This window comes from Electrophorus electricus, chromosome 22 (genome assembly GCF_041902795.1).
Source record: "Electrophorus electricus isolate QZ-2024a chromosome 22, ASM4190279v1, whole genome shotgun sequence".
In the NCBI taxonomy this organism is placed as follows: domain Eukaryota; kingdom Metazoa; phylum Chordata; class Actinopteri; order Gymnotiformes; family Gymnotidae; genus Electrophorus; species Electrophorus electricus.
This window is the reverse complement of record NC_137518.1, coordinates 16,340,001-16,367,500: the sequence shown is the minus strand read 5'-3', so window position 1 is coordinate 16,367,500 and position 27,500 is coordinate 16,340,001. Positions and strand designations below refer to the sequence as shown.

General features: G+C 46.0%; 2 protein-coding genes across 5 annotated transcripts in view; both read left to right on the top strand.

Annotated features, from left to right (window-relative positions):
• foxp4 (forkhead box P4) overlaps positions 1 to 5,255 on the top strand; it is a 120,905-nt gene extending 115,650 nt beyond the window's left edge. For all 4 annotated transcript variants that reach the window (XR_014119318.1, XM_081705142.1, XM_035520472.2 and 1 more), the window contains one exon: positions 1 to 5,255. This exon is cut by the window's left edge. The gene's annotated coding sequence lies outside the window, so the exon portion shown is untranslated.
• A 4,305-nt stretch (positions 5,256 to 9,560) lies between these two features.
• mdfi (MyoD family inhibitor) overlaps positions 9,561 to 27,500 on the top strand; it is a 26,262-nt gene continuing 8,322 nt past the window's right edge. Inside the window, exons 1-3 of the mRNA XM_081705528.1 lie at positions 9,561 to 9,938; positions 10,572 to 10,718; positions 21,443 to 21,586. Coding sequence (XP_081561654.1) covers positions 10,610 to 10,718; positions 21,443 to 21,586 — 253 coding nt within the window. The 5' untranslated portion in view covers positions 9,561 to 9,938; positions 10,572 to 10,609. The remainder of the gene's footprint in view (positions 9,939 to 10,571; positions 10,719 to 21,442; positions 21,587 to 27,500) is intronic.

Sequence of the window (27,500 nt, the reverse complement as noted above, 5' to 3'; positions counted from 1 at the left end):
CTTATTCTTGGATGGTATCAGCAACCTGGGGAAAAAAAATAAAACACACAACTGGGATTTTTTATTAATCCGCTCTCTCGTGCCCCCACCCCAAAAAGAAATCAACAGAAACTGTGTATTTTCAGGAAAAAGAACCAGGACCAACTGTTGCTGTCTCTGTGTGTGTGTGTGTGTGTGTGTGTGTGTGTGTGTGTGTGTGTGTGTGTGTCTGTGTGTCTGTGTGTGTCTGTGTGTGTGTGTGTGTGTGTGTGTGTGTGTGTCTGTGTCTGTGTGTGTGTGTGTGTGTGTGTGTGTGTGTGTGTGTGTGTGTGTGTGTGTGCGTGTCAGCACTGACAGCCCAACTCCCATGAGGCTTCCTGAAGCCACAGAGGACAGGTAGGAGCCTCAGAGACATCACTGACTGTACTGTTGATTGTGTGAGGTATTTTAATGTGTATTCCACATTCATAGTCAACTATTTCTTAAGATTCATCATTTTACGTCGTGATGTACTTCAGTTATAAATGTCTCTTGTTTTGTTGTTTTTTTTTTTATATTGTTACATGTATATTTTTACTGACAGCTTTCTGTCACCATTCCAAATGGGCTGGATTTGAGAGAGGATATCAATCATTCTTTTCCCCACAGACTACTCAGAATGTCCTAGTATTTGTACCCAAAAATAGGACCACAGCTGAAATCAATCTATAAATACCAAGCAGACCAATTAGTTACACCATACCAGAGAAGACGGAGAGCATTTAATACCAGAGAAATGGGCTTGATCAAAGTGGGTTACAAGGTGCAGGTTCCCTGTATAATCCTGGTTTAACCCTGCAGGCAGTCATTCATTTTATTATTATTATTATTATTATTATTATTATTTACATCATTTATTGGTTGATTTAGAAATTTCTTTTTATTAGTTGATCATCAGCTGCGATACAAAGCATTGCTTTAAAGCAAAAGGACGTTGCGGTCACAGTATACCTCATACCACAGTGTTTCCTCTCAGCTGTTGTGAGGGGGATCCTCGCTGTGGCTAGCCAACACGGTGACTCTCCATATCAGTTTCAAAGATCTATAGAATCCAGATATATGAAAAGCTGTCTGCAGTTCACTGTGCGAGTTGAAAGTGTCTGGTTAGCATGTGAGAATTTAATTTTTAATTTAGTTTCTTTCAGTGAACTCAAAAGCATAACTCTTCTCAGCAGTGCCATGCCAAATTCTATTTAGATTTAATTTAATTTCTCTTCTTCCCCATTCTACTTTTGTTACAGGTTACCAAAGAGATTTGTAGAAAACCAAAAACCCTCCATTTGTAATATTTCTTCTTTTCTCTCCCCCTAAAGAACTGGCCAAAAGAACAGTCATCATTTAAACTATTTGTGCTTATTTTTTAGGTTTAATATTAAGTAATTTGTTCATAACGTACAGTACAGAGCATTCCACAAAAAACCAAAGTATGAAATGCAAAAGAGAATTTGGTGGATTTAGAAAAACCTGTTTAAGTATATGTTAAATGAATGAGTTAATCCTATGAATGGTACAAGGCCAAAAAATGAGGGGAAAAAACAGTGTTAGCAAGCCTCTCGCAGTTCCTCAGATAATAAAAGAAAGCACTTAATGTAGGAAAGGAAGCTCTACTCACTCTTGCTCAGGCAATGGCAGTGTTAAACACAACCGCCCAACGCGCCTCCAGGTCTACGATTGCGAATAACGCTTTTACATGCATACGGCACTTGAATGACCGTGAAACACTTTCTTTTGACACTAGAAGCCAGCAGAAAACACCTGGTGTTCCTACACTTATCAGATACGATCTCCTTAAATGAAGCATTAATCGCTACTTCAGAAAACACTTCAGTTTAATAAATACCAAAAAGAACAGAAAAGCAAGAAAACAACAACAACAAAACTTCATCCAGTACAATTTCCCATTGTTTAAGACTCAATTAACATTTTATGTGATTAATTTATTGGTGCAGGGAGAGTCTATTGAACATTATTTAAAAAATTAATATTCATCTACAAAGCGCACCATTTGCTAAACAAATGGGGGATGACTGACATGAATTAAATCTTTTTTAAAAATGACAAAACACACATATGAGGGACAGTTTAAACAATAATTGCACTTCAAACCATGTTTAATCTGGGAGGAACTTTTTCAACACAGTTTTTTTTCCTCATTTGTTTTAACTGTGGTTTGACATACCTGGTTAAAAAACAAAAAAATGTGTGTTTCTTGTGCTCGAAACATCTTTTAAGAAAAGATAAAAAACCAAAAATGTTGCTACCTCCTTTTGAAAATAGTTCACAAAATAAATGGCCAATGAAAGACAACCATTGTCATATTCTAACTAGTTCTCTCATTCATCCTCAAAAACAGTTGAGAACCAAAACATGCTTTTTGATGCATTCTTGTGAGCAAAGCTTGTCTGGCTATATTTGATTCTGAATTCACTAGTATGAATGGAAACAAGCAAACTACACACATCACACTGAAAAAAAAAAGAGATATGACTACCTCTCCCCTCCAGAAAAAAAAAACAAAAACAAAAAAAAAAAACCTAACAAATGCTGAGTCTCGTTAAGTTCGCAGCATTCAGTGATCAACATATTTTAAAGGTCTACCCCAAACTGCATATTCGTCACCTTTAAGTGTTCTATTAGCATAGTGTCTATGTACAGGCTTAATTGTGTGTTCTGATTCCGCATGCATAATGAAGGAGCCAGGCCCCGCTTTAAGCCAATCAGATGGCCGGTCATTAGAGCGCGCTCAGTGGGGCAGTCAGTTAGGTGTCAGAAATGATGATGGGCAGAATGCATTAGCGCGGCCTCTCCGGAATGGCCGTCCGCTTTCCAATTACAGCGATGTGTGGCTTTGTGGTGGCTCCGGGTGCGGGACAGGGCAGCACGGGCAACCGCACGCCAGCCGATCGTGGTGCTCCGGGTAGCAGGGGCAGCGCAGGCGGTCTTCGTTATACTGTAGATCACACACAGATCATTCCTACGAGAGACAAGCGACAGGCTTGGCTGCAAAGAAGCGCTACGCGACTAAACCAAAATATCCAAAGAGAAACGCAGAGCTTGTACATGCTGAAAAAAAGAAGGCGATATAACGACGATGATAGCAAAGCTTATTAAAGGGATTTTTACTGATTCTCTCAGTAATAACGAACTGCTGCAGTCACTAGATAAATGTCAATTGTGCTTTAAGGTACACCTGTAAACAAAGTTGTTTTATAAGATGTAGACTGACATATGTCATGGTATTAGCGATCACCATAACACTTTCGTTATTCTTACGATCTTGTTGTAATGATGTATTACTGTATATTACCGCTTGGCTTAGCTCTCAAGGGCATTCCCTCACCCCCCCCCCCCCCCCCCCCACACACACACATCCACCCCCGCCCCCTCCCTACATTTTTTTTTTTTTTTCAAAAATAGTTTCTTTATTCTGATTTTCTACACCTGTCTAGCTATTGTAAAGCTTTGAGCTCAGAATTCCTATACTGTATTGCTTATGCTGAAGTGTTTGTATTTATCATATGTGCTGCAGGTATCATGGTTAAATAGTTTTGGGTTTTTTTCAATCTCCTCCTTTTTTTAATTTTGTCTTCATAAAACGTCTGGGACGATGATTTTTAAAGTGTATTATCTCAAAAAAGGAAAAAAAGAATAAAAGATTAAAAGTTAGATAAGTGGTTTAGGTAACACCTGTTTGTATATTTATCTTAGTTAGCTCTGTTTTGATACTTTTTGTCTCTGTACTGCATTTATGCATTTTTAAGGAAAAAGATGAGGAAAAACAAAACAAAAAGACAAACTCATTGTGTAATGATACGTTTTACCTCAGAAGGACTTTTCTCAAAAGACAGGACCAAAACCTCAGACAAGAAGAAAGAGAAAAAAAACCTGAAGAAAAATATGTAGCCCTCCCTTGCTTTTAAAAAGGAGCAACTTTGAGGTGTTTTCTGTTGGTCCTTTTAAGGTGCCAATATGTGTGTACAGATTCCCTTTAAATCGAATCATTCCTGCAGTTACCATAACCTCTCAAAGCTGTCGTTCGCCAGGAAAACAGTGTTTTATGTTGCTGAAACAAGGCCTTTGTTGTGCGGTGTGGCGGTGTGCGTGTTGGCTCTCAGCCCAACCCGCTGCTTCGGGGGGCACTCGTTAGCTTGGCTGGCATTAATGGTGCGGTAATTAAAAATGAGCTGATGTGGTGTCTTCGCTGTTTTACTGGCTTCCTTGCTCTTTTGTGGCACTGTGATCCCTTGAAAACGCGCCCCACTTATCGCTAAAGCGATGGGGCCGTGCTTTCTGTCACGCCCGCGATAAACGGCGACAGCCGAGGTTCACGGGCTGCAGTTTGTTTTCGTTGTTTTAGATTCGGTACATCTTGCACAGAAATTTGAGAGGCCCTTCCGTAACACATACCCGACAAGACTCAAAAAAGGCTTTTAAAAATGTGGCTCTTTTATTGTACCTTCAAAAAAGGGGTCATGTGCAAACCTCTCCCCTCCCGTATCGATCAAGTTTGCCACAGCTGTAAACAAAGCAGGACGTGATGGAGGCACGTCGGCAGTGTTTCGGTGCTGCAGCACCACTGCACCGGTAGGCTCTCCTTAGTTCCACTTTGTTTATTTTTAAACACAGTGATGGCAAGCACCGCCTTCAAGTTTTCATTTGGCTGCGAGTTTCAGTGCCCTGTGATTGACAGCTTTGAGGTGACTTTGTCCAGGAAAGGGATCCCTGCAGGGGAGCTTAGCCCGACGGTATTAACTTCTTTAGCCAATCAAATGGAACTACCACTTCAGCTCTGCTTTCATTGCATCTTACGAATGTGTGTACATTTTTTCAGCAGTGACTTATATGTTCTTAGTCTGTTTCCTTTTTTTTTTTTTTTAAATCATTTTTGTTTTAACTTTCAAATGAGACTTTGGGGAATGAATAGGTGGTGGTTCTGAGATGGTATTAAAAAAACAGGCAACTAGGTGGTGGTTCTGAGATGGTATTAAAAAACAGGCAACTAGGCATCCACCTTTATTGTTTTTACCCCGGGGTGACCATGTTTATGCCAGTCACTGCCATTTTTTCATGCTGTATAATAAAAACACATATATCTGTGTATTTGTAACCTGAATCTTCTTGTGTCTGCCCATGCAGACAATAAAAAAACTGTACAGTAGTTCTAGTTGCATGTATTCTGTACTAATTATTGACAATGGCATTATAAAATGCAATAAAATACTTATTACACTGTCCAACACTGCCCTGCTTGTGTGCTCATTTGCACTGGGGTTATGCAGGGGTTTTTTAATCATGCCACTAAGATATTGGAGACCAACACACAGCATGCGTGAGAAGTGCCCCTGCTGGTCTTCGTGGCGACAACCATCCGTTGTCAGCTGGTTCTCTCCTCCCTCTCTCTCGCTCACACACACTCACTCTCTGTGTCTCTCTCCACCCCTCTCTGTGTCTCTCTCCACTCACTCTCTGTGTCTCTCTCCACCCCTCTCTGTCTCTCTCCACCCCTCTCTGTGTCTCTCTCCACCCCTCTCTGTGTCTCTCTCCACTCCTCTCTGTGTCTCTCCACCCCCTCTGTGTCTCTCTCCACCCCTCTGTGTCTCTCTCCACCCCTCTGTCTCTCTCCACTCCTCTCTGTGTCTCTCCACCCCTCTCTGTGTGTCTCTCCACCCCTCTCTGTGTGTCTCTCCACCCCTCTCTGTGTCTCTCTCCACTCCTCTCTGTCTCTCCACCCCTCTCTGTCTCTCTCCACCCCTCTGTGTCTCTCTCCACCCCTCTGTCTCTCTCCACTCCTCTCTGTGTGTCTCTCCACCCCTCTCTGTGTCTCTCTCCACCCCTCTCTGTGTCTCTCTCCACCCCTCTGTGTCTCTCTCCACCCCTCTGTCTCTCTTCACCCCTCTGTCTCTCTTCACCCCTCTCTGTGTCTCTCTCCACCCCTGTGTCTCTCTCCACCCCTGTGTCTCTCTCCACTCCTCTCTGTCTCTCTCCACCCCTCTCTCTGTCTCTCTCCACCCCTCTCTGTGTCTCTCTCCACCCCTCTCTGTGTCTCTCTCCACCCCTCTGTGTCTCTCTCCACCCCTCTCTTTCTCTCTCCTTCTTTCCCTCTCACTTTCTCCCCATCTCTCTCACTCTCTCTGTCTTCCTCTCGGCGCAGTTGCATAATGAACTGTGCTGTGTGAGACGGCAGAAAATGTGCTCTCAGTTAGGAGCAAGAGCAGGAGGGTGGAGTCTTAGAAAAAAGAAGTGTCTGACGCGACCCTCACCCACATGGAGTTATTCGGTTCATCACGAGCAAATGTGCAGAGAGAAAGACTCTGGACTCTGGCCAGCTGTCCGTCCAGCAATAAGCTGTAGGGGAAGCAGAAAAGTGAAACGTGACCGGGGGGGGGGGGGCATTCAGACGTGAACATCTGGAGAGAGCATGAAGTTTAAAATAACACCCACCCAGAAGTCTAGCTACAGCCTGCCTGAAACAGACCCCAAAGTTGTATCTGGGTAATAGGATGGTGTTTAGAAAGCCTTGGGTTTTTTTTCTTACAGTATAATCTAATTTAATCCATTTTACATGCAAAACAAGCTTCATTTTACAAATACCAAGAAATCTGCTATATGGACTGCTGCCACTTAGCTTCAAATATCAGGAGTTGGCTGTTGTTCAGTGATGTCAAACCATGACTGTTGTTCTCGCTGCATCGTAAAACGAGGCACTGACCTCTACTGAACGTTCAGGTCGGTGCTGGACTTTACCAATCAAGGAAACGCCGATCTTCTTCCGCTTCCAGAACCTCCCACAGTCTTACACATATTGTCACTCGGAACCAGGAAAGGGTCCGTTTTAAAGAGCCTGGGTAATGCGTTTCAGCAGTTCATCAGCAGTTTCACTGATTTCATCTACATCAAAAGAGATGAACAAAGTGCATTTTCTTGTGACCATCGTCTTCCCATTCTTCAGGTCTGAGTTACAAATGTAAGTTTGGAAACTGACAAAACACAGTCATATTTGATGTGTGTGGCTACAATTTCCAATTCTAAAGAGTGAATTTGCATGTACATATATATGTTTTGGCATTCCTGGATTATACTGCACAATGTTATTGGGTGGGGTTCAGATGGGTTACTGGCGCGTGCTGACGGCCAATCAGTTGCTGTGCTACAAACTCCGTCCACCAGGAGGGGTAAATAAACCAGTGGAACCAGTAAGATAAGGTGAGGAAAGGGAGAAAAACATCAAGACAGACCCAGACACAGAGCGCTTACACACCTGAGAAAATGGCTAAGACACATATGCGCTCTTCTCACATCTCTCATGTTTCGGCATGTCTGCAATATGCCCTCGAAAGGAGAAAACAAATGCACAGAATTCCTCCCTGGCGAGGTGCTACCCGCCACAGAAACAGTCAGGCACAAGCACCGGCGCAAACATGCGTTCGGAGGCGCAGGAGTGTCGCGACGTGCCACGAGCAAGCCAACCTCTGACCGGAACTCAAAAGTCCGTTTTTCACAGCACTGCGGGTGAAGCTAAGAAGGTGCTCCCATCTGAACGTCCCAAGGAGCCACACCGATATAAAGACTGAGAGCCCTTTCATTTCTTTCTGGACCCATACTCGGGCGAACGCTGTGCGCCAGCGAGACCGTCTGCCTCGTCTTCCGACCTGTTTACATAATGACGTATTCTGGCTCCTGTGCGAGACGACCTGCACCCATCCTGTCTCTAATGATGATAATTAAGCAGCCCCTGACCGAGCCTGGCTGGGTCGGGCCGGGCCGCTGGCTCACGCAGGACTATAGGCCGGGAACAAAAGCATCTTTGTGAGTGATTGGAACCACATTTTCATACAGCTCCTTCTCTCCCAAGCCATTCCATACTGTTCAAACCCACCAAAAACAATTGGCATGGAAAGTTTCAAACAATACTTTGAAAAAGCCTCGGTAGATAGCTGTGGTATGGTGCGCCTTTCTGTCACACTGACCCACTCAATCTTTTAGGGCTGTTCTCTCCTGTGCCCCACTTTTCTCTGACAATATCACTCGCTTTGTTTCTACTGAGTGGGCCCCTTCTCTCGACACGTCGCTCTCGTTCTCCGCATTCACCTGTTGGAGATGCGTTTCACACCATCCATTTTGCTTTAAAAAAACAAAAAAACCCACCTAGATTTCTCCAGTGGGAAACCAAGGTAGAAATGCTTACAGATTCTCACTCTGGACAAACGTTACATACATTACTCTTGGGTTGCCAGGCACCCACAGTATAAGGGAATGGGTTTCTAGGTACCACATGTTCAGGCAGTAAGCACGTAAGCTGTTCTGATGGTTGGCCAAGCACTGTTCCACCTGGTCTGGGCCACGTTATTTCATTAAAACTCTATGTCTGGGGAAGAATAACTGCCCACTGTCTCCATGGAACGGCATCTAAAACTGAGGCCTTCAGAAACTGTAACCACAGCAGCAAAATGTCAAATACCTGGAAAATCATTGCTAATTGATGAGCTGTACCAGAAGAATGGATTATGAGATTAATGTACTTCTGACTGTTTCTCTCTGTCTCTCTCTCTCTCTTTCTCTCTCTCTCTTTCTGCTTCAAGACATAAATGAATATAAATGTTGCTTACAAATATGGATCCAGACCAAAGTACACAGTTTTGCTCAACACTCATCATTGCTATAAAATATTCCCTCACAACACAAATGCAGTTCTACTTGGAAATCACAAATCTGCTTATTTTTGTGTGTTTTCTTTTTTCCAGTTTTTGGCTTTGATGCCAAGTTGCATGCGATCACAATGAGCCATTGATACCTCACATTATAATCAGTTCCCAGTTAATAATAATTTCCCAGTTAAAATGAGCTCATTTATTACCATGTCCAGTCACAGTTATTACAGTGGCTCAAAAGTTATCAGTATTATCACCATTACATCTTTACACACTAAAGCCGTCTTTGAATTTGATGACGTTTGCCAATTCAGGGCACATGGCGAACAAAGGTGTGCATACAGTGAAATGTGTGGACCACATTTGTCATGAATTCGTTGCAGGCCCAAAAAAAAGAAATACAACTGTGATAGTAAAAACACAGAGGAATTCAGGATTAAAGCTGACAAACCACATATAAATCGGAATGCATAAAATCACCTATATCACCCCCAAGAGCAGACAGCGTCTAAAACCGATTTATGATTCCCGCACCCGTAGCCATTTCTCTTCATGTCGATTGCACACGTGATTCTCATCTGCGGTTCTTAAAGAGAAGTTTGAAAAGATGACGTAACTCTTCTGGATCTTTGAAACCAACTTTGAAACCGCTGTTGAACCATAATTAATATAATAATAAATAAATAAATAAATAAATAAATAAATAAATAAATAAATAAATAAATAAATAAATAAAAGTAATAATAATAATAATAATGACACTGTTATTGTTGTTGTTCGTGTTTACGCAGGAGTAACGTGAGAACTTTTCGAGCCCCGCTTCTTGCCTGCAGGGTGCATGTAATTAGCCTTGAATGCAATTTCCTGTTGAAGACGCGAGCTGTCTGAGGGACTGCAGTTAGGAAGCAGAAGGAGACGAACCCAGCAAAAACTTAGATGGTTGTAAAGCTTCCGAGCGGTTCCACTGCAGCTTTGCAAGTTTGTTTGTTGCAGTATTCCCATTTCCTGGGAGCAACGGGAACTCCTTTGTGGAAGTTTGTTGTGTCTGTGTGTTGTTGAGTCTTCTGAAGTACCGGGGTGGGTGTTTAGCTGGAGACAAAGTTACGCGTTCCGGTTACGCGTGTGGTACGGGTGTGAGAGGAGACACGTGTGAAGGGCGCACCAGGGAACACAGGACTCCCCATTCCCAACGCGTACAGGGTTAAGGGCTGAAGTCGGGGCACAGGCAGCATGCGTCGTTGAAGCCACGGTGAACATCTAGATATCTTCAAGGTAAGTGTTTTAAAGAGGGGTGCTTTTCGATTCCTTTTTGCTCGTGCTTTGTCGGGCATGGACACGTTCCACAGGTTTTCAGTCCAATTTTAATGTGGACGTGCTTAGACTCGTTGAAAAACAGCCGCTATGTGCAGTAAACAGGCGACCTAGGTTATTCTTTCGTAAAACGGGGATGCACATTTGTGCGCTGTGTAGAATTATGTCGCCACACTTTTTTCTTAGAAGTTATACATTTACTTTAGGAACGTTTACTTGAAATCTGATGAATTTTAAGAAGTCGGCACCAAAAAAAAGCGAACAAAAAAGTTACACGCGGACATGCGCGAGCGGTCAACAATCTTCGCCGATATTTTGTAAATGTTTGATCGTCGGAAAAGGGATTTGCCTACATCAAGTGATGTGAGTCAGCCCCAGGGACTCATACTTCTCTTGATAAAGGAATGTAGGTGCCTAAACATTTACCTCCGCTTACGCCCAACTCCTTCACTTCCCGACTGTTGTGTGCATTTGTCACTTGTTGCTTAAAAACATGTCGATGTCCAGCGATAGCCCCCTCTCCCCCTCCACAACAATACTCCCATGGGCTCAGCAGTGACCGTGCCATGTTGCCGCCTGTGTGTGTGTCTCCAGGCTCGTTTCTGGTCACCTGGCTCCCCGCTCCAGCACAGATGCAGGGGGAGGAACACGGCCCAGGTGCCAACCTGCCCGAACCTCCGGGTGGGGCCTGCTCCGGCTCGGAGAACCTTCCCGCGGAAGCCCGTGCTGCCTCTGGCTCAGGTACGGCCGTGCGCTGGTGTGCTGCGCTTTAGAGGGCTGTCATGTCATGCCGCATGAGGTTAAAGTACGTGTGGCACCCCCCCACCCCCACCCCCCACCCGAGATTACAGAACGCTAATTATGAATTATGCAGCATAATCAGTGATGCTGGACATATTTTACTTAATTGATTTGTCAAAGCATGTAATAATGACAGTGCACGAGGTGGGTGGGTTATGACAGACGCAGTGTGCTCCAAGTCCCAGTTTTTATGTAGCGCCACACTTCCCAGTTAACTGAAAAGCATGGTCGCGTGCTGGGAGGAATCCGGGGGTACTCGCAGCTCGTGGGTATTAGCGCATGGAAATGTGTTTGCAACACGTGAGTCAGTGCAAACTTAAGATCTTTTACAATGCATATTTTCTGTTAATGAATATAAGACGACGGGTTCGACAGCATTTGCTGCGTATACTAATTACTGATGAATATTTCACAGCTGAAGGCTACGAAAGTGGAATATGTTCAGTTATTAGCAGAGTTTCAGTCCTAGTGTCGATGGAAAAGACGTTAACTTTTTGCTGCCAACTCCCATTGACATCTGGTTGTGTTTTTATGTTGTCTTCATTTTTTTCTGTCGCTTGTTTACATGGACGATTGAACATGTAAGCCCGTGCAATTGTGAGAACGATCCAGCATAATTATATTTTGCAATTCAGCAAAATATTGACATCTGTGTCTCCGTCTGGCGGCTTTAAATATCCCACGCCGCTTTGATTCGACCTGGTTTCAGATGTGCTTGGTCCCGGTTCCTTCACTGTGGTCGGGCCTGCGTTCATAGCGCTGTGCGAGAGCTGACCTCAGATCAGACACAAGGAGGAGGAGGAGGAGGAGGAGGAGGAGGAGGAGGCATGCGAACCTCCGGAATTAGACCTCGGATCAGGCGTAGGCAAGATCATCCTGCGTGTGAGGAGGAAAAGAGGAGCAGGACCCCCGGGTCCTGCGTGTGAGAGCGTCACGCTCTCCTCACAAATGTTTCATACTCGGTCCTTCTGGAGGTAATCAAGCAGGTCGGAATTATAATTAGCAGGAGATAAATATTTAGTTTTCCGAAACTTTCCAGAACGACCTCTGGAGTTGGACTAGTGCAGCCGGGTGTTATTCTTTGAGCTTTTGCTCTGCTGCTAGGGTGGGTGCTTAAAGAACACAAAAGGCTTTGTAACAGGTAGTTTGGAGGAGTGGGCAGGAGATGCACAGTCTGTCGGGGTTCCACTGAGGAGGATAGGCAGCTCAGAAATGACCTTCAATGACCTCCAATGCTGTCTTACTTTCAGTAGGTCAAAGTGTCTGATTCGTCATGCCGCATTTCCCAAACAAGTCTGTAAACCGTGTGAATGTGTGTCTCCATGCTATGGTGTTATTGTGCATGAACTCCATATAGGCGTGTGAGTGTGTATACTAGAACTACAGCTGCACGACATGGAGGAAAACATCATATCGCAATAATATACATAGTTCAAGTTCAAGTTCAAGCTTGGTTTATTTGTCACATACATAGTCATACACAGTATAACCTGCAGTGAAATGGTTGAGAGTGCTCTGTCCAAACTGAGGAAAAAGAAAACAGGGGTGTGTAGAGAAATATATATTCTATATATGTACAAAAATATATTAACAATGTATGTACAATATATGTATATTATGTTTATATACACAATGTACAATGTATATATGGATATGTATATATGTATGTACCCCATGTACAGTTCCATCCATATTGCAGTTGTGATATGTCCTGATGTGACACCGACCAAATACATGACAAATTCTTTGACCTAAATCCCATTTTTCATATGAAGGATGTAATTCGTCAGCACAGCCACAGAACACTCGTCTAGAATATCCGGTATGGGCCGGGATGCTCACAGCACGGAATAGAAAAAAAAAATTTGTTAGCAAACTCATTTGCATGTTGCAGCCTTCTGGGTTAGCACAGAGGCCTTTCTGGTGATTAGGGTTGAGGAGTGATACGTCGTGCAGAGCTAGTGTGTCCCGGTGTGTTGGTGGAGCGTATTTGAGGTAGTGCACCAGCATTTGTCACAGGGATCAGCTTTGCAGGCGGGGCCCTCGTGTTCGCTCCGTGAGCGTGCAAGTCCCGGCCCGCTCTCCCCCCATCCCTATTCGCAGCTAAGGCCGAGCGTGTCGGCTCCTGCATGGCTACCAGAACCAGGGGGCCGCGGCAGCCTAACCGCAGTCGAAATTAGACCAGCAGACCTTGTTCTGGGCTGCCCTGCGTTTGCTAATTACCCTGAGGTATGCGTTTAGCTATGCATTGTTTATTTGCCTTTGTCTCAACACGCGTGTTTGCGCTCACGCCCAGGGAGCATTTTCCATTCCTGGCCGCGGCTTCTGCCAGTGCGGCTGTTTGGTCTCGCGTGCGGACCTCTGACGCGGTGAGTCTTCGTGGGGAACATTCTTGTGTCTCAGAATGGCGCTCCAGTCGCCAGTAGCCTGGCCCGCTTCTGTCCCCCTCACCTCGGAGGATCCCGGAGGGGTCCGCGCCGTTTCTAGATCTGCTCTCACCGTCCGGCTCACGGCGACTCCGATCAGCGCGCGCACAGAGAATCTGATCCGAGGTCAGCAGGGCCGACGCCTCTATTTTGACAGGCATAACAGGGCCCGAGCTTAATGCTGCGCATGCACGTTAAGTAGCACCTGACAGGGAACGCCGACTGCATTCACTCTGCTGGGGAGGACCTGCGCCATAGTAACGTACATGGATGACTTCTGCATGACTCGAGATATAGACAGTGAGGTCAGCCGCCGAGACGCGCAGAGCTATAGCGCAACACACCACACTTGCGCTGTTTCTCGCAGAGAGTGATGAGTCCACGGACCAGCTGCTTGTCTGCTTTCTTTTTTTGCTTCCTTGGCTCACCGTGACGATTGACAAATCTCCATTCTTATTCAACTTTGTATGAATAGCCCCAACTTTTAGATTATTACAGCAGTTAATTTAACACTAACGCTAATCCTCTGAAGACTAAGAATGATTGGAAGATTAAGGCTAAAATGAGTCTGTATGCATTTGTTGTTCCCATCTGGTTAATTAAAGGTAGGAGCGTGCACGCGCACACGTGTGCGTGTGTGTGTGTGTGTGTGTGTGTGTGTGTGTGTGTGTGGGTGGGTAGTTGTTTTTATTTTGATTTTTTTAATGAGTTGGCAGTATTTTCACACCCTCCATCCCGGCTCGGTTTTACCGTTGAAGACACAAACGAATGCCGCTCGCTTTTCTCCAGACGCAGAGGTAACGATGCTCCTCTAATGTGCACTGCAGGTATCGCAGCAAACAGCTCGGCAGTCTGCTCCTGAACCCACGGAAGCTCCAGGCACTAGAGGCTTATACGATGAGACAAGAATTTCCAGCATGCATTACCCCTCACAGTGATTACCCATGGGTGATGTCCCACTTATGTAACTTTTCCATACCTGAGTCTATGGGGGGGGTGGTTATAGAATGTTTTTCAACAGTGCAAGACAAAGTGTTGCAGTGATCAGCTCTGTGGTAGAATAAAGGCCCCAGGACACACACACACAGAGATGGGCTGGCGTGGCTTTGGGGCAGCCGCGTGCAGCTCCGGTGCTGGTGGCCAAATCTCTCATACAGGGTTCTAATCATTCATCTCTCTCTCTCTCTCTCTCTCTCTCTCTCTCTCTTTTTCCTTTGTTGCTCTCTAAACCTCTTTTATTCATTCACTCCTTGCTCTGCCTCTTTTCTCCATTTCACACTTTGAATTATTTTGAGTTACTCTGTTGTTGTTGCTGGGGAGGGGAGGCAGAGTTGAAGGGTATTTATTTGCCCTGGGTGTTTAATGAGACTCAAACAGCTGTACAACAGGGTCAATGATTTGTCTCTTTGGCACTACATCTTTCATTAAGAAAAAGTCTCGTAGGATACAGGGTGGCGGCAGATTATAGCCTCTGAATAAAGTTGAGCTAAACCTTTTTACTGATAAAGCTCTGGAATGATTGAAAAACATTACATATGCATAAAAAATATTTTCAATACTGATCCCTGTATATCGGCCCTGTTCGTAGAATTAAATAGAGTCCTTACACAGCGCAAAGTTTTTTGGCTGTTTTAACTGATGGACCACTTCAAAGTTGCCTACAGAACTCTCTGAACTCTTTGACAAACGCCCCAGTGTTCTCCACACATACAGTAATTATGCTTGTCATTATTTTTTGCAAGTGCTTAGTTCCCCTTTGTAATCGGGTATGCACATTTGAGCTTCTCCTAGCATGTCCCGTGTAGGTGTCTGTTGCCGTCTCCTTTGTGTGGGAAAAGATTACAACGTTTCATCACCTGAGACTCTGTGGGGTCCGCCTTTGATACCTTGCTGATGGTTTTCTGTCATTGCCAAGATCCTCTGGGGAGGAATTCGGCGATCTCTGAGGCGAAGAGTGGATCCGCGAGTGGCGAGAAAGCCAGGGGAGCCTAAAGTCTTGTCTCGCTCCCTTTGCTCTCAGAGGAAGGTGGCACACTGAATCCACTGTTAAGCTGAGTTTAGACTTTGTGGATGGGATGGAGGGGGTGGAGGAGAGAGAGAGAGAGAGAGAGAGAGAGAGAGAGAGCTATGATCCGTGGTGACAGATTTTTGTCTTCTTTGTATTCCTATGGATTCTCCCTGTCCAGCTGGGTTCAGTGGCACGGGTTTGATTTTTCTAAAGGAGAGTAAGAACGTGTAACACATCGCCTGCTCCCCACACTCCCAGACCGTGCTTCACGAGGCCTCTCTCAGCCGTCTCTCCTCAACTTTGAAACACAAGATTTAGCTCAATTAAATCCCTCTAATTCCTGATAAATACCACACATTTTCTCATGTAATGAGCTTACACCCCCCCCCCCCCCCACTCTCTATTCTTTTCCTTAAATAATCTCTGGATTTGGACAGACTCCAGCGCAGGGCTTTGAAGCCACTCATCAAGTATCTGTTTTCACTGCTGGCTGGTGTACAAGCTCCGAGCCTGTCGTTGTCGAGCCAGGTTTAGTGAAGATGTCGCAAGTTACCGGTGCACCTCTTGTCACGGACGCGGAGTTAATTGTTCTCTTTTTACCCCCTCTTAATTGCCCCCTCCTGCCCCTACAAAATCTACAAAATCTCATCTGATATTTTTTTTTTCCAACAGACCCTCCAAAAAAAACCCTCCAGAAAAATCCACAAAACCAATCCAGGGTTAACCGGGGAATGAAGATGAATACAGGTCCGAAAACATCTGGAAGTCATCTCAATTTTTGGATCCACTCGAGACGTTCGTCTAAGTAACGCCTTTACAAAACCGTGACTAGGTGGGAATCATGATATGACAGTCTCTGTCTGTCTGAAATGGGGCCATTTGTATAGTTTTTCTCTCTCACTTCAAAGAGGGCAACGAGGACCTTAGTAGCGCGTTAAATGTTACATTGCAGCGGTTAGTGGCCTCCAGGGAGGGGCGAAGATAAAGTGAGTGGAGGGAAATGAGAACCGGACTGCTGGAATTAGTGCTCCATGGCCATGCTGGGAGGTGATTTTTCAATGGATGAATAGCAGGATGGAATGAAGTGTGCGTGTGTGTGTGTGTGTGTGTGTGTGTGGCGGGGGGGGGGGGGGTCTGCAAGGTCTGCAAGTTTAGGAACGTGCAGACCTCCATTGGCTGGTGATTGCTGTTTTCTGTCCATTTGTAGACTTGCTTTCCCTCCCCATGTGATCACACCCACACACAAACACTAGCGGAATTCCTCTGCAGTCCACACGCTACAAACACTAGCACTCACACACTCTTCTATCTTCTCTCACACACCCTGCACTCCCACTAAATGCTATAGCCCTTCATCCTGGTTTACAAACATTTGACACACGCTTCACTCTGCGCGACATACAGCCGTGTGCGGGTGGGGGGGGGTTGCATTTATGTGGCTTTATTTATCCCGTCATCAAAGAGAACCGCTTCACAAAGCGAACACAAAGCGCTCATGGGAGTTGTAGTTCTATCCTTGTCACGCACGTGCCCCGTGCTCTCTGCACTCTCTGCTCTCTGCGGTTTTTTTTTTCCCTGGTGGGTTCTAAAGAGGGACGGTCCCAACCGGTCAAGGTAATTGACTTCAGATCAAACGGCGGACATGTTGGTCTTTGAGGCCTGTGCTTAGTTCGGTCAAAGAATGGACAGCTCGTTGGTATGCCTCTTTATGTATTGTTGCTGTGTTGGGAACAGCAGGTGCGCTTTTTACGGCGCTAAAGCCCAAGATTTAAAGTGGTGTGAGCAACTGCGTTCCATTAACAGTGAAATGTCGGGTAATAGCTGCTGCAGCGAAGAGACTCGCGAGGTCGAAGGAAAAGTTTTGCGTCGGCGAGAGTCTGAGAAAGTTTTTCGATTTAAGCGCCTCGTTCTCGCCAGGCTCTGCGCTTCAGCGGCTCCACCGGGACGGAGGCGGTGTAAAACATCCATCGGGCTCTTGTCAGGGGTTTTTTTTTTTTGTTTTTTTTCCTCCTCCTTCGGAGCTGAAACATCTAAACCAATGATCTCTTTTCTCTTTCACTCCATAGACTGACTTCTGAGCAGGTATTAGTGAGGGTCTGTTAGGAGACGGGAACTCTGACACAGAAAGAGGTGGGGAGGGGAGGGCTGGTAGAATTTCAAAGTGTCCCTGTAAAGCCACAAGACTCCGCTGCCTCTAATAGCAGACCTCATACCTGCCTGCTCTAAGCTCCTAAAAGACTGGCTGTGCTCTCCCGGTCCTCCAGGGAGTAAATAAGGGAACACTCCCTGCAGGTGTAAAGTCAAAGAGAGAAAGTGTAAGCAAGGAAAACAGGGAGAGAGAGAGAGAGAGTGAGACAGAGTGAGCTAGCCAGTGTATGCTTTAAGCTCATAGACAAGTAGCAGCTTTGCTTACCACATTATTTGGTTTTTTTTATCTGATGGAAATTGCCTCAGTGTAGTTCTCACTTGCATGGTCACTCCTTGAATTTGAATATCGATGAAGTGCAGTATTAGTAGAGCTATAAAAATGTGCACAGTTGTAAAAATGTAGACGCATTCACTAAAACGGACATATTTTCGATGCGACTTCCTACAAACCAGGGCCGAACCCCAGCGCCCAGGGCCTTTTAGCATCGTCCGCGAGCAGGGTCATCTGATGAGTAATCCACCCTTAAGTCCACTCCAGAAGCATTTCCGGGACCATTCACGCTGTGAAGATACTCTGGGCTTCCAGTATCTTGCAGTCCACAGTCCGGAGCATAAGCCGTTATATCTTGGTGTAAAGGGAGATACGGTCCTTTCTGAAGCAGTGCTTTATTGTTGGCTAGCTCTAAGTGACCGCCTTAGGCCATTCTTGTTACCGTGGAAAAAAATATATAATAAAAGTTAGAGGGTGACCTTAAGTACCCCGCACTGCTCCACCGCAAACACGACCCATCCCATATTTCGCTGGATTTTTATTACATACAGCCATAACGTTATATTTTTATTCATGTACTTGTTTTTGGTTTTTCTGTTTTTTTATTAGGACTTGTGAGGGCCGTGTTTACTAGCTGCAGGTTTTACAGGTGAAGCTTGTTGACGGACCACTCTAATCCTGTCACGTGCTGCAAGTCCAATTAGCTGTGCGCCGTTCTCAGCGAGATGAAGCTGACAGCATGTAAGCCTCCTGCCTGTCTAGAACTCGCTTCTGGCAAACAGGGTTTTTTTTTGCCAAACTGTTTCTAACAGGTCTCAAACGTGTGGGGGGAAAAAAAAACCAGGAAACCTAGAAACGACCAATCGTGGTCACTTTGCCTAGAGGGTGGAAGAAGGGCCAGGTGAGGAGACGGCACCGATCTGCATCATTTCTCCGGCCCGCGCTGGCCACGTGATCCTGGCGTGGTGCTGTACAACGGCTCTGCCTCAGCGACCGCGGGTCTCCGATTCAGAGCAGAGCAGCAGGCGTGAAGCAGGGCCGCTACAAAGCGCTTCTGGGGGGTAATAAGGTGGGGCGGTGCATGACAGTGGACGCAGCCCCACCCCTATGCCTAGCCTCACTCCACCCACACCACTGTAAACGACAGAAGGTCCACGCCTTGCGTCCAGCCACTCCTAGGATCCTAGCGCGTTTGCTCACTCTCTCCCTTTAGGTTTGTCTAAGGCCTAATCCCAAATTGCTTGCCCCTGCCTCTTTATTTTACACGTTCACATCTAGGGGTAGGGTGTCCTGATGCTTGTTGAGAGGGCTAGGACGAAGTGTGGGGGCCACAAGGCCCTCCAAGCGGAGGTTTTTCAGAGGCACGCTCCAGACGGAGCATTATGAATTTTTAATACAATTTATGAATAGTTCACTTCCTCAGAATGTCTTGTGGAATGTCTTATCTCATGCAAGATGGCCGTGCAAGTGACTAAAGAAACACATAAATCCAAGAATTTTCTTTGTTAATAAAGATATAAAAATTATGATGGCCATTATCTTAGTTTAATGTTGGTTCAATGGTTAATTTCTTCATAAGAAGTATAAAAAATCATTAGTAGTACGCTATTCCGATGTCTTGGTAGCTAAATCCAAGAATTTTCTTTGTTAATAAAGATATAAAAATTATGATGACCATTATCTTAGTTTAATGTTGGTTCAGTGGTTCATTTCTTCATAACAAGCATTAAAAAAAATCGTTAGTAGCAGGCTATTCTGATGTCTTGCTAGCTAGCGTGACGTAATTTTACATCTTATTGCTGATTAGTGCATGCCAGTCCCACATTTTGACATTTCATGTTGCTTCGCCCCTTTAAAGGTTTATAAACTTTAGCTGGTCCGGCAGCCCGGTTGCTGAATGTGACCTCTCCGGTAATATGAGTGCAGCCTGGCAGGGTGGCCTACAGAACCCTGCTACTGGCCTGGTAATGAAGAACTGTTCCTTTTTGTGTGGTAACCCACTTATAAGTTATGAACAACTGCAGAAAACCTCAGAAGGATGCCTATATCCCACGCAAGAGAGATCACCCCAGCTGAGCACAGCGTAGTGGTAATGTCTGGCAAAAATTTTAATCTATTTACTTAAAAGCCATCAAGGGCTACTACTGTCATATGGAGTTCCCAAAGAGTTGTCCAGTTTTGTAATGGAGGATCGTAACCGCCACCCCCAGCAAACTCAGTTCCAAGAGACACGGGGACAATAAAAATGGGATTGGGCCTAGATATTGGCAAGAAGTCTCTGTCTGTTTGTCTCTTTCACTCATTCTCTCACAAACACCCTCTTGCACTGGCCCAGCATGGCTCGTGCGGGCTTTGCGTTTAGATTTACGCAGAACTGGAAAGAGATTTTTGGTATCAGGTCGAGATGCTCTTTGTGCCAAAAACAAGGGTGATGGGGAGAGGGAGAAAGGGAGGGAGAGAGAGAGGGAGGGAGGGAGAGGCATTTGAACGGTCTTCCACATGGTAAGGAGATTCTCCCATTGGCTGCCAGTCGTGTACATGGCAACAGGAGCCAGACACGGCAACACCTCCCTAATTACACCACAAGCACGCCAAGGACGCGCAGACATCACTGCAGGCTTCTCCGGAAATTTCTTCCCATTCTTTGAAATGCTGAGATAACTGTAGTCAAACTGCATTTGCGGTCGCTGCCACTGTTGAGGAGTGGAGATGTGTCTAGGGGTCACCGAGCTATGAGTGACAATGAGCCAAGTCTCGGACAATGCGGCTGCTGTTGGAGTCTCTGTGGAGGAAACGGGGGAGGTAGCCCATCATCAGTTGTCTTGGTAACGAGCTGAAAGGTGAAAATGGCTTGGCGGGGGGGTAGAGGATGGGATAGCTCCTGGTGTCTGGTTATCATGCTGTCATCAGCTAGGTCTGCCTGCTCCTTATTCTTTAGGTTCCTCACTGACCCTCTCTCACTCTCTTTTTCCCTCTCTGAACCCTCTCCTAAGTTCTAACCCTTGCCTAAAAAAGCGCCCTTCCTGAGCAGCCTCGGGGAGGAAAAGAAAACAACAAACCAAGTGAAAAAACAAAACAAAACAAACAAATTCCCCAAAAAAGATATCCCTCGCCCAGAAAAGAGTTAGAAAAGCCAGCGAAGGCTGCCAAGAGCAAGTGAAGAAAAACAGGAGACAGCGAGAGCAAGCGGCTAAAGAAAATAAGTAGAAGGGAGAGTGACGGTGGTGTGGGGGGGGGTGTTTATCAGACAGCAAATCCAGCCCAGCTGGCTCCCATTTGGCCGGGGGGGGGGGGGGGGGGGCGCAACAGGCCGAGGGCAGCTTAGCACGGTCACGCCTCTCTCGTCTCCTCTCCTCCCCTCCCCTCCCTCTGGTTAGAGCTCCTCTCCTGTTCCGCATCCTCTCTTTCTCCTCCCCTCTCCCCTCATTTCCTCTCCGAGGCTGTGCTCGTCTCTCGGCAAAGAGGCCCAAACCTGCCTTGCTTTGATGTCTGCTCTGCTCAGGCTCTCTCAGACAGCCCCGTGTAATTACCAAGCCGTATAATGGGACCGCTCGGCTCCAGAGTTTGCGTATAAAACGCAGGCAGGCCCACACACACACACACACACACACACACACACACACACATAAGCGCATATACTGCTGTGCCCACAAACATGATGCAGAAATGTCTTGCAAAATGAAAGCACAAAGCCAAATAAGCAGTAAAAGTTGTGTTGGTCTAATATCCCAACTCTCTCATGTGTTTACCTGCCCTGAGTACCTCGGTGCCTTTGTAACCATGCCCGGTCTCCATGTGCTTGCACTTCCAGGTGGGGACGGTGGCCGGGGGCCAGCGCTCCGGGAGGCCACGTCGCCCTCCGCCGAGACGCCGGGAGACGCGGACGATGGGAACAACAACAACAACAACCCTTCCCGGACAGATTTGAGTGGCGCTCCCGGCAAAAGCATAACCTGTAAGCTCAGTGACACGTACTGCAGGGCTGCGATACCGAGCTTGCCCTTTCGTAGTAGGCTTTTGTGTATTTGGGCCGGCTCAGCAAGGTCAGGTGCACCTGCCTGGCAGCGAGCGTTCTCGAGCTGTCTGAGCATGTGTCTGGGCGCGACGATGTCGGACGGAGGTGTCGTATTTGATCAGCACTCTTCGTTCCCGGCGGACGTAGACGAGGGTGTCCCACCTGATGAGGGCGGAGACTTTGGTGGTCGTGAGCTCATCTTCCCTAATGGGCCACTGAGAGACACGGCTGTTCCAAATCTGTCTTGTTCACTGTGTGGTCTGGGTCATCATTGTGGAGACTGTGTGTGTGTGTGTGAGTGAGTGTGTGTGAGTGTGTGAGTGTGTGTGTGTGTGAGTGTGTGTGTGTGTGAGTGAGTGTGAGTGTGTGTGTGAGTGAGTGAGTGTGTGTGTGTGTGTGTGTGAGTGTGTGAGTGAGTGAGTGTGTGTGTGTGTGTGTGTGTGTGTGAGTAAGTGGGTGTGGGTGGGTGTGTGAGTGAGTGTGGGTGGGTGTGTGTGTGAGTGAGTGTGTGTGTGTGTGTGAGTAAGTGTGTGTGTGTGAGTGTGGGTGTGGGTGGGTGTGTGCACTCATGCCTGTAACTTAATGTCTTGCATGTGTAAGATGCAGTTCCTTGCTGCCCTCGTAAAGTTAAGCACAAATCTAAATAAACTACTGTATTGTGCAGATATAATATTACCCCAGAATCTTATATATTTAACTGTGATCTTACTGTTATCTATTACAAAGACTCTGTGTGTGTGTGTGTGTGTGTGTGTGTGTGTGTGTGTGTGTGTGTGTGTGTGTGTGTGTGTGTGTGTGTGAGAAGGCCAGCTGTAGACTATAACTAAACGCTGACTAAATGGTGGATGGTGGGTATGGTTGTACTACTGAGTCATACCCTTACATTTGGTCTAGACCAGCATATCCACCCACCTCAGGATATGAACACACACACACACACACTTGTATATAGTCACATACACATTTAGTCTTAATGTTCTATATTGCACAGTGTTGCTAGTGAGTGTATTGTATTAGTATACAGTTACAGATAGCCAGTTTGTCAACCTCCCTTTAACCTTTCATCACTGGTCAGTCTTTGACCACTAGACCCCTGCTGACCATATATAATTTCATAATTTCATTGCTGGTGTGGTTGTGAGTTTTGAGCTTGTACAAGTTGACCAGACACAGCAGCAGTGCTGTTTTGAATAATCTCACCGGGTCGAGCATGGACCACCAACCAGAATTCCTATCCAGGCGCCCTGTGGTCAGAAATTGTCCAATGGTGAGCGGAAGGGAGTGGTTAACACAGATGCATGGCAACATGTGGGTTGCGGGCCACACCTCCTCTCCCTGTGCACCTCTGACTGTACCAGGTGTTTCTCATGAAGGCGCCGATGATGGCACGTCACACACGCATACTCAAGGCACATATCCATTACCCTGAACCAAAATAAAGGAAAATCCGGAGCCAAGATAAAGGAAAATCCAGAGCCTTCCACCCTCAGCCTGTGCCATGGCACGAAGCTTCGCCTTAAACGTCCCTCTCGGAACGCTGAAAACGGTTCCCGAGTCCGGTCCAGCTCACCTTTTCTTTCTGTGAAAATCGAGATTGAGTGTTTCTGCTGGTAACCGCCATTGTTGGGATGTTGCCCAGGGCGACGGCACTAGATGTTGTGATACTGGCAGGTGGCTGAGACATTTGCTCCATTCCTTAACGAATACGTTTTTGTCGGCCTTGAATGGTCTGTGTTTGCTCTTCACTTTGGCCTATAAAGTGGGAGCTTATGTTACTATTGATTTGTCATTCATCTGTGCAGCTGGATCTGAGCCAGCAACATCCAGGTTTAGGTCCATATTCAGTCTCAGGATGCTACTTACAAGGCTGTTTATTCAGGCTTTGTGAGGGACTCCATCGAACTCATAATGGTTATTGGCAGCATTTCTGATTTCTTACAAACCATGCAGAACATGCAGCACGCTTGTGTTTGTAGTGGGACTGCAGTGAGAGTGTGTGCTTGTGTTTGCAGTGAGAAGTTGGACCTGAAAGTAATTAAGCACTCCACGTTTTCTTATGTATTTGTACTTAAGTATTTGTTTTAAGTGTTTGTTCTTTTGTACTTTTGTAGCTTTTTAAAACTTGCACTAATATTAAGAGAGATTAGTCTTTTGACTTCAGTATATTTATCTTTCTTAAAGTACATTTGAGGTGATGTTTTTGATCACATATTTACTGTGAATGGGATTTTGGACAGAAAAGCAACTGATTGCAATGTGCATGGGGTAGCGCAGCTGCAGACCGGTCAGAGTGTCCATCCCCGAAAGGTCCTACTGCAGGGAGAGCTGGACCCCTGGTCTGATGAATGACGTTTCATGGAGTTGATCAGGTGTGTGCGCATGAGAAGAGATGACACCTGGATGCACAATGGGAAGAAGGCAAGCCAGTGTGGTGCTCTGGGGAATGTTCTGCTGGGAAACCTAGGGTCAGAAATCACCTATCTTAAAGTTGTTGCAGACCAAGTACACCCAATCATGGAATTAAAGGACCCTTTGGAGCTAAATACCACTGGACACCTCCAGAGGTCTTGTGGAGTCCAAGCCTCAAATGTTTTGGAGGCACGAGGGTGACAATATTAGGCGAGTGATTTTAATGTCATGGCTGATTGGTGTACAAACACACACACACACACACATATCAAATCACACTGTTCCTTTTAAAATTAGAGTCTCTCATCTGCTTAGGTGTGAGTGCAGTGCAGTTTGTGTGTGGTTGCAAATGTGCCAAGACATGGGCCACTGTATCGTGGTTCTTACGTGATGAACAACTGGCCTGCATCGTCTGGAATAAAATTACTGATGTGCTGGATTATGTGAAAGTCCTGAATCATCCCAGCGACCAAAAAGAGTTTATTCACGATTCTCAGAGTAATACATAATAAAACAAACAAAACAAGAATTTCTTAGGAGGCTCATTTGCATACTGTGGTAACATTATGCAAAATCTAAAATTGCCATTCTTCCTTATAGTTTGTCAACCCTGACTGTATGGAGTAATGACAATACATTCTAGCCATGGTGCTGCATACCACAGTAATACAGCAGCATAGGACACAGGAGTTCAATAGTGAGAATGCAAAACATTCTAGTTATTCACAATTCTAGTGTGTCTGAACAATGAGCCATCTGCACACTAGTGTGTGTGTCTGCACGTGTGTGTACGTCTGTGTCTGCATGTCTGAATGTGTGTGTGTGTGTGTGTGTGCGTGCGTGCGTGCGTGAAAGTTCAGGTCACCAGGAGGCCCTTGACGGCATATGTGCTGGGTGAGGTCATGTCGTGGCTGTCGAGTCTGCTGATAGCCTACAGACCCGTGCAGTCGGTCATTCACTGCCTCGTAAGGCTCTGGCGGTGCTAGCAGTTACGCAGGCACAGGGACCAAACCCCCTCCCCTCCCAGAGCGGGTCCTCTCACAAGCTGGGAGCAGAACAGGACAGCATCACACTGGGGCCAGTGTACCAATCAAACTGGCTGGAATAGTTGGCGTGGTTACAAGCGTCATGGTCCTGTAAACGGTAAGTTTAGAGGAATTCCATTCACGGAGTTGGAAGGTCGCGAGGACTGGCGCTTAACAAGGCAGCATGGAGAAGTTTGAGGTGGAAGCATTAGAAAGTGATCCGACCCATAGGGCATACATAGAGGTGTGGGGTGTGCATGTGTCTGCGTGTGTGTGCTCGCGAGGGGTGTGTGACTGAGCTGGCTGTGCATCGCCTGCCCTGACAGGGGAAGAGGGATGGCAGATGAGTCGATACCCGGATGCCTGCTCTCGTAACGTCTGTTCCTGATGGTGCCAGTCTCCCCCCAAGCTCCTCCAGCGTGTCACGGACAGGCAGCCGCTTCTGTCCATGCGGAGCCCGTCTGCGGGAACACAACAGCTCCAGCGGCTCAGGGGAGCCGCGCCACGCTGCGCCGCCGGCTTGGGCCACTGTGCGTGAGAGCCTGTGAAGTGTCGTCGTTCCGGTAATCTGAGAAAACCTTCGTTGTGTCTCACATTTTGTAAAGGCTGCCCTGTGCCATCACTGAGCAACGCTAGCTTAATGGTTTTCTTAGATGCTGGCTTGAAATTCCAGCGTAAGGACAGAGACGACAAGGCACCATCGGGAGTCGCTCTCAACCCGAGGCCCTGCTAAATGGTGGGAATAGGACTGCATTTCAGAGAAATAGGAATAGGATAGGAATAGGAGATAGAAGAATAGGAATAGGAGAATAGGAATAGGACTGCATTTCAGAGGAATAGGAATAGGATAGGAATAGGAGAATAGGAATAGGACTGCATTTCAGAGGAATAGGAATAGGATAGGAATAGGAGATAGAAGAATAGGAATAGGAGAATAGGACTAGGGCTGCATTTCAGAGGAATAGGAATAGGATAGGAATAGGAGAATAGGAATAGGACTGCATTTCAGAGGAATAGGAATAGGATAGGAATAGGAGATAGAAGAATAGGAATAGGAGAATAGGACTAGGGCTGCATTTCAGAGGAATAGGAATAGGATAGGAATAGGAGAATAGGAATAGGACTGCATTTCAGAGGAATAGGAATAGGATAGGAATAGGAGATAGAAGAATAGGAATAGGAGAATAGGAATAGGGCTGCATTTCAGAGGAATAGGAATAGGATAGGAATAGGAGAATAGGAATAGGACTGCATTTCAGAAGAATAGGAATAGGAGAATAGGACTAGGGCTGCATTTCAGAGGAATAGGAATAGGATAGGAATAGGAGAATAGGAATAGGACTGCATTTCAGAGGAATAGGAATAGGATAGGAATAGGAGATAGAAGAATAGGAATAGGAGAATAGGAGTAGGGCTGCATTTCAGAGGAATAGGAATAGGATAGGAATAGGAGAATAGGAATAGGACTGCATTTCAGAGGAATAGGAATAGGATAGGAATAGGAGAATAGGAATAGGACTGCATTTCAGAGGAATAGGAATAGGATAGGAATAGGAGATAGAAGAATAGGAATAGGAGAATAGGAATAGGGCTGCATTTCAGAGGAATAGGAATAGGATAGGAATAGGAGAATAGGAATAGGACTGCATTTCAGAGGAATAGGAATAGGATAGGAATAGGAGAATAGGAATAGGACTGCATTTCAGAGGAATAGGAATAGGATAGGAATAGGAGATAGAAGAATAGGAATAGGAGAATAGGAATAGGGCTGCATTTCAGAGGAATAGGAATAGGATAGGAATAGGAGAATAGGAATAGGACTGCATTTCAGAGGAATAGGAATAGGATAGGAATAGGAGAATAGGAATAGGACTGCATTTCAGAGGAATAGGAATAGGATAGGGATAGGAGAATAGGAATAGGACTGCATTTCAGAGATGCTGCAGCCGTGTCCCTCCCTCCGCCACCCACTGTGCTGTTTCGCTTCCTGTCCGGTTCCCATGCCGATAGCGCCGCGCTACGCCTGTCCAAAGTTGCCAACCGTCGCGTCATCGCCTTTACGAGGCACGTGTCGAGTCACGGGTTCATGAGAGCGGCACGTGTCCAAGGTGACACGGCCTGGGCAGGACGTTGGAGAAGAGCGCACGGCAGAGACTGCTAAGCACTGCTCAGCAGCTCAGGGAAACAGAGAGAGCAAGAGAGGAAAACTGAGAACGCCGGTTCGTCTTTAATCTAGTCGCGTGTTCCCTTTATCAGCCTTTGCTCAGCACTTTGCAGAAATTCCGCCGCTTCCTGACATTAATGAGGGGCATATTTTTCTAACATGCACATCACCCCTGAAATTGTCCTGAAACCAGCCAGTACGTAGCCCCAATACACAGTCTAGCCTTTCGCGATTCACAATCTGGTCAAAGATGGAA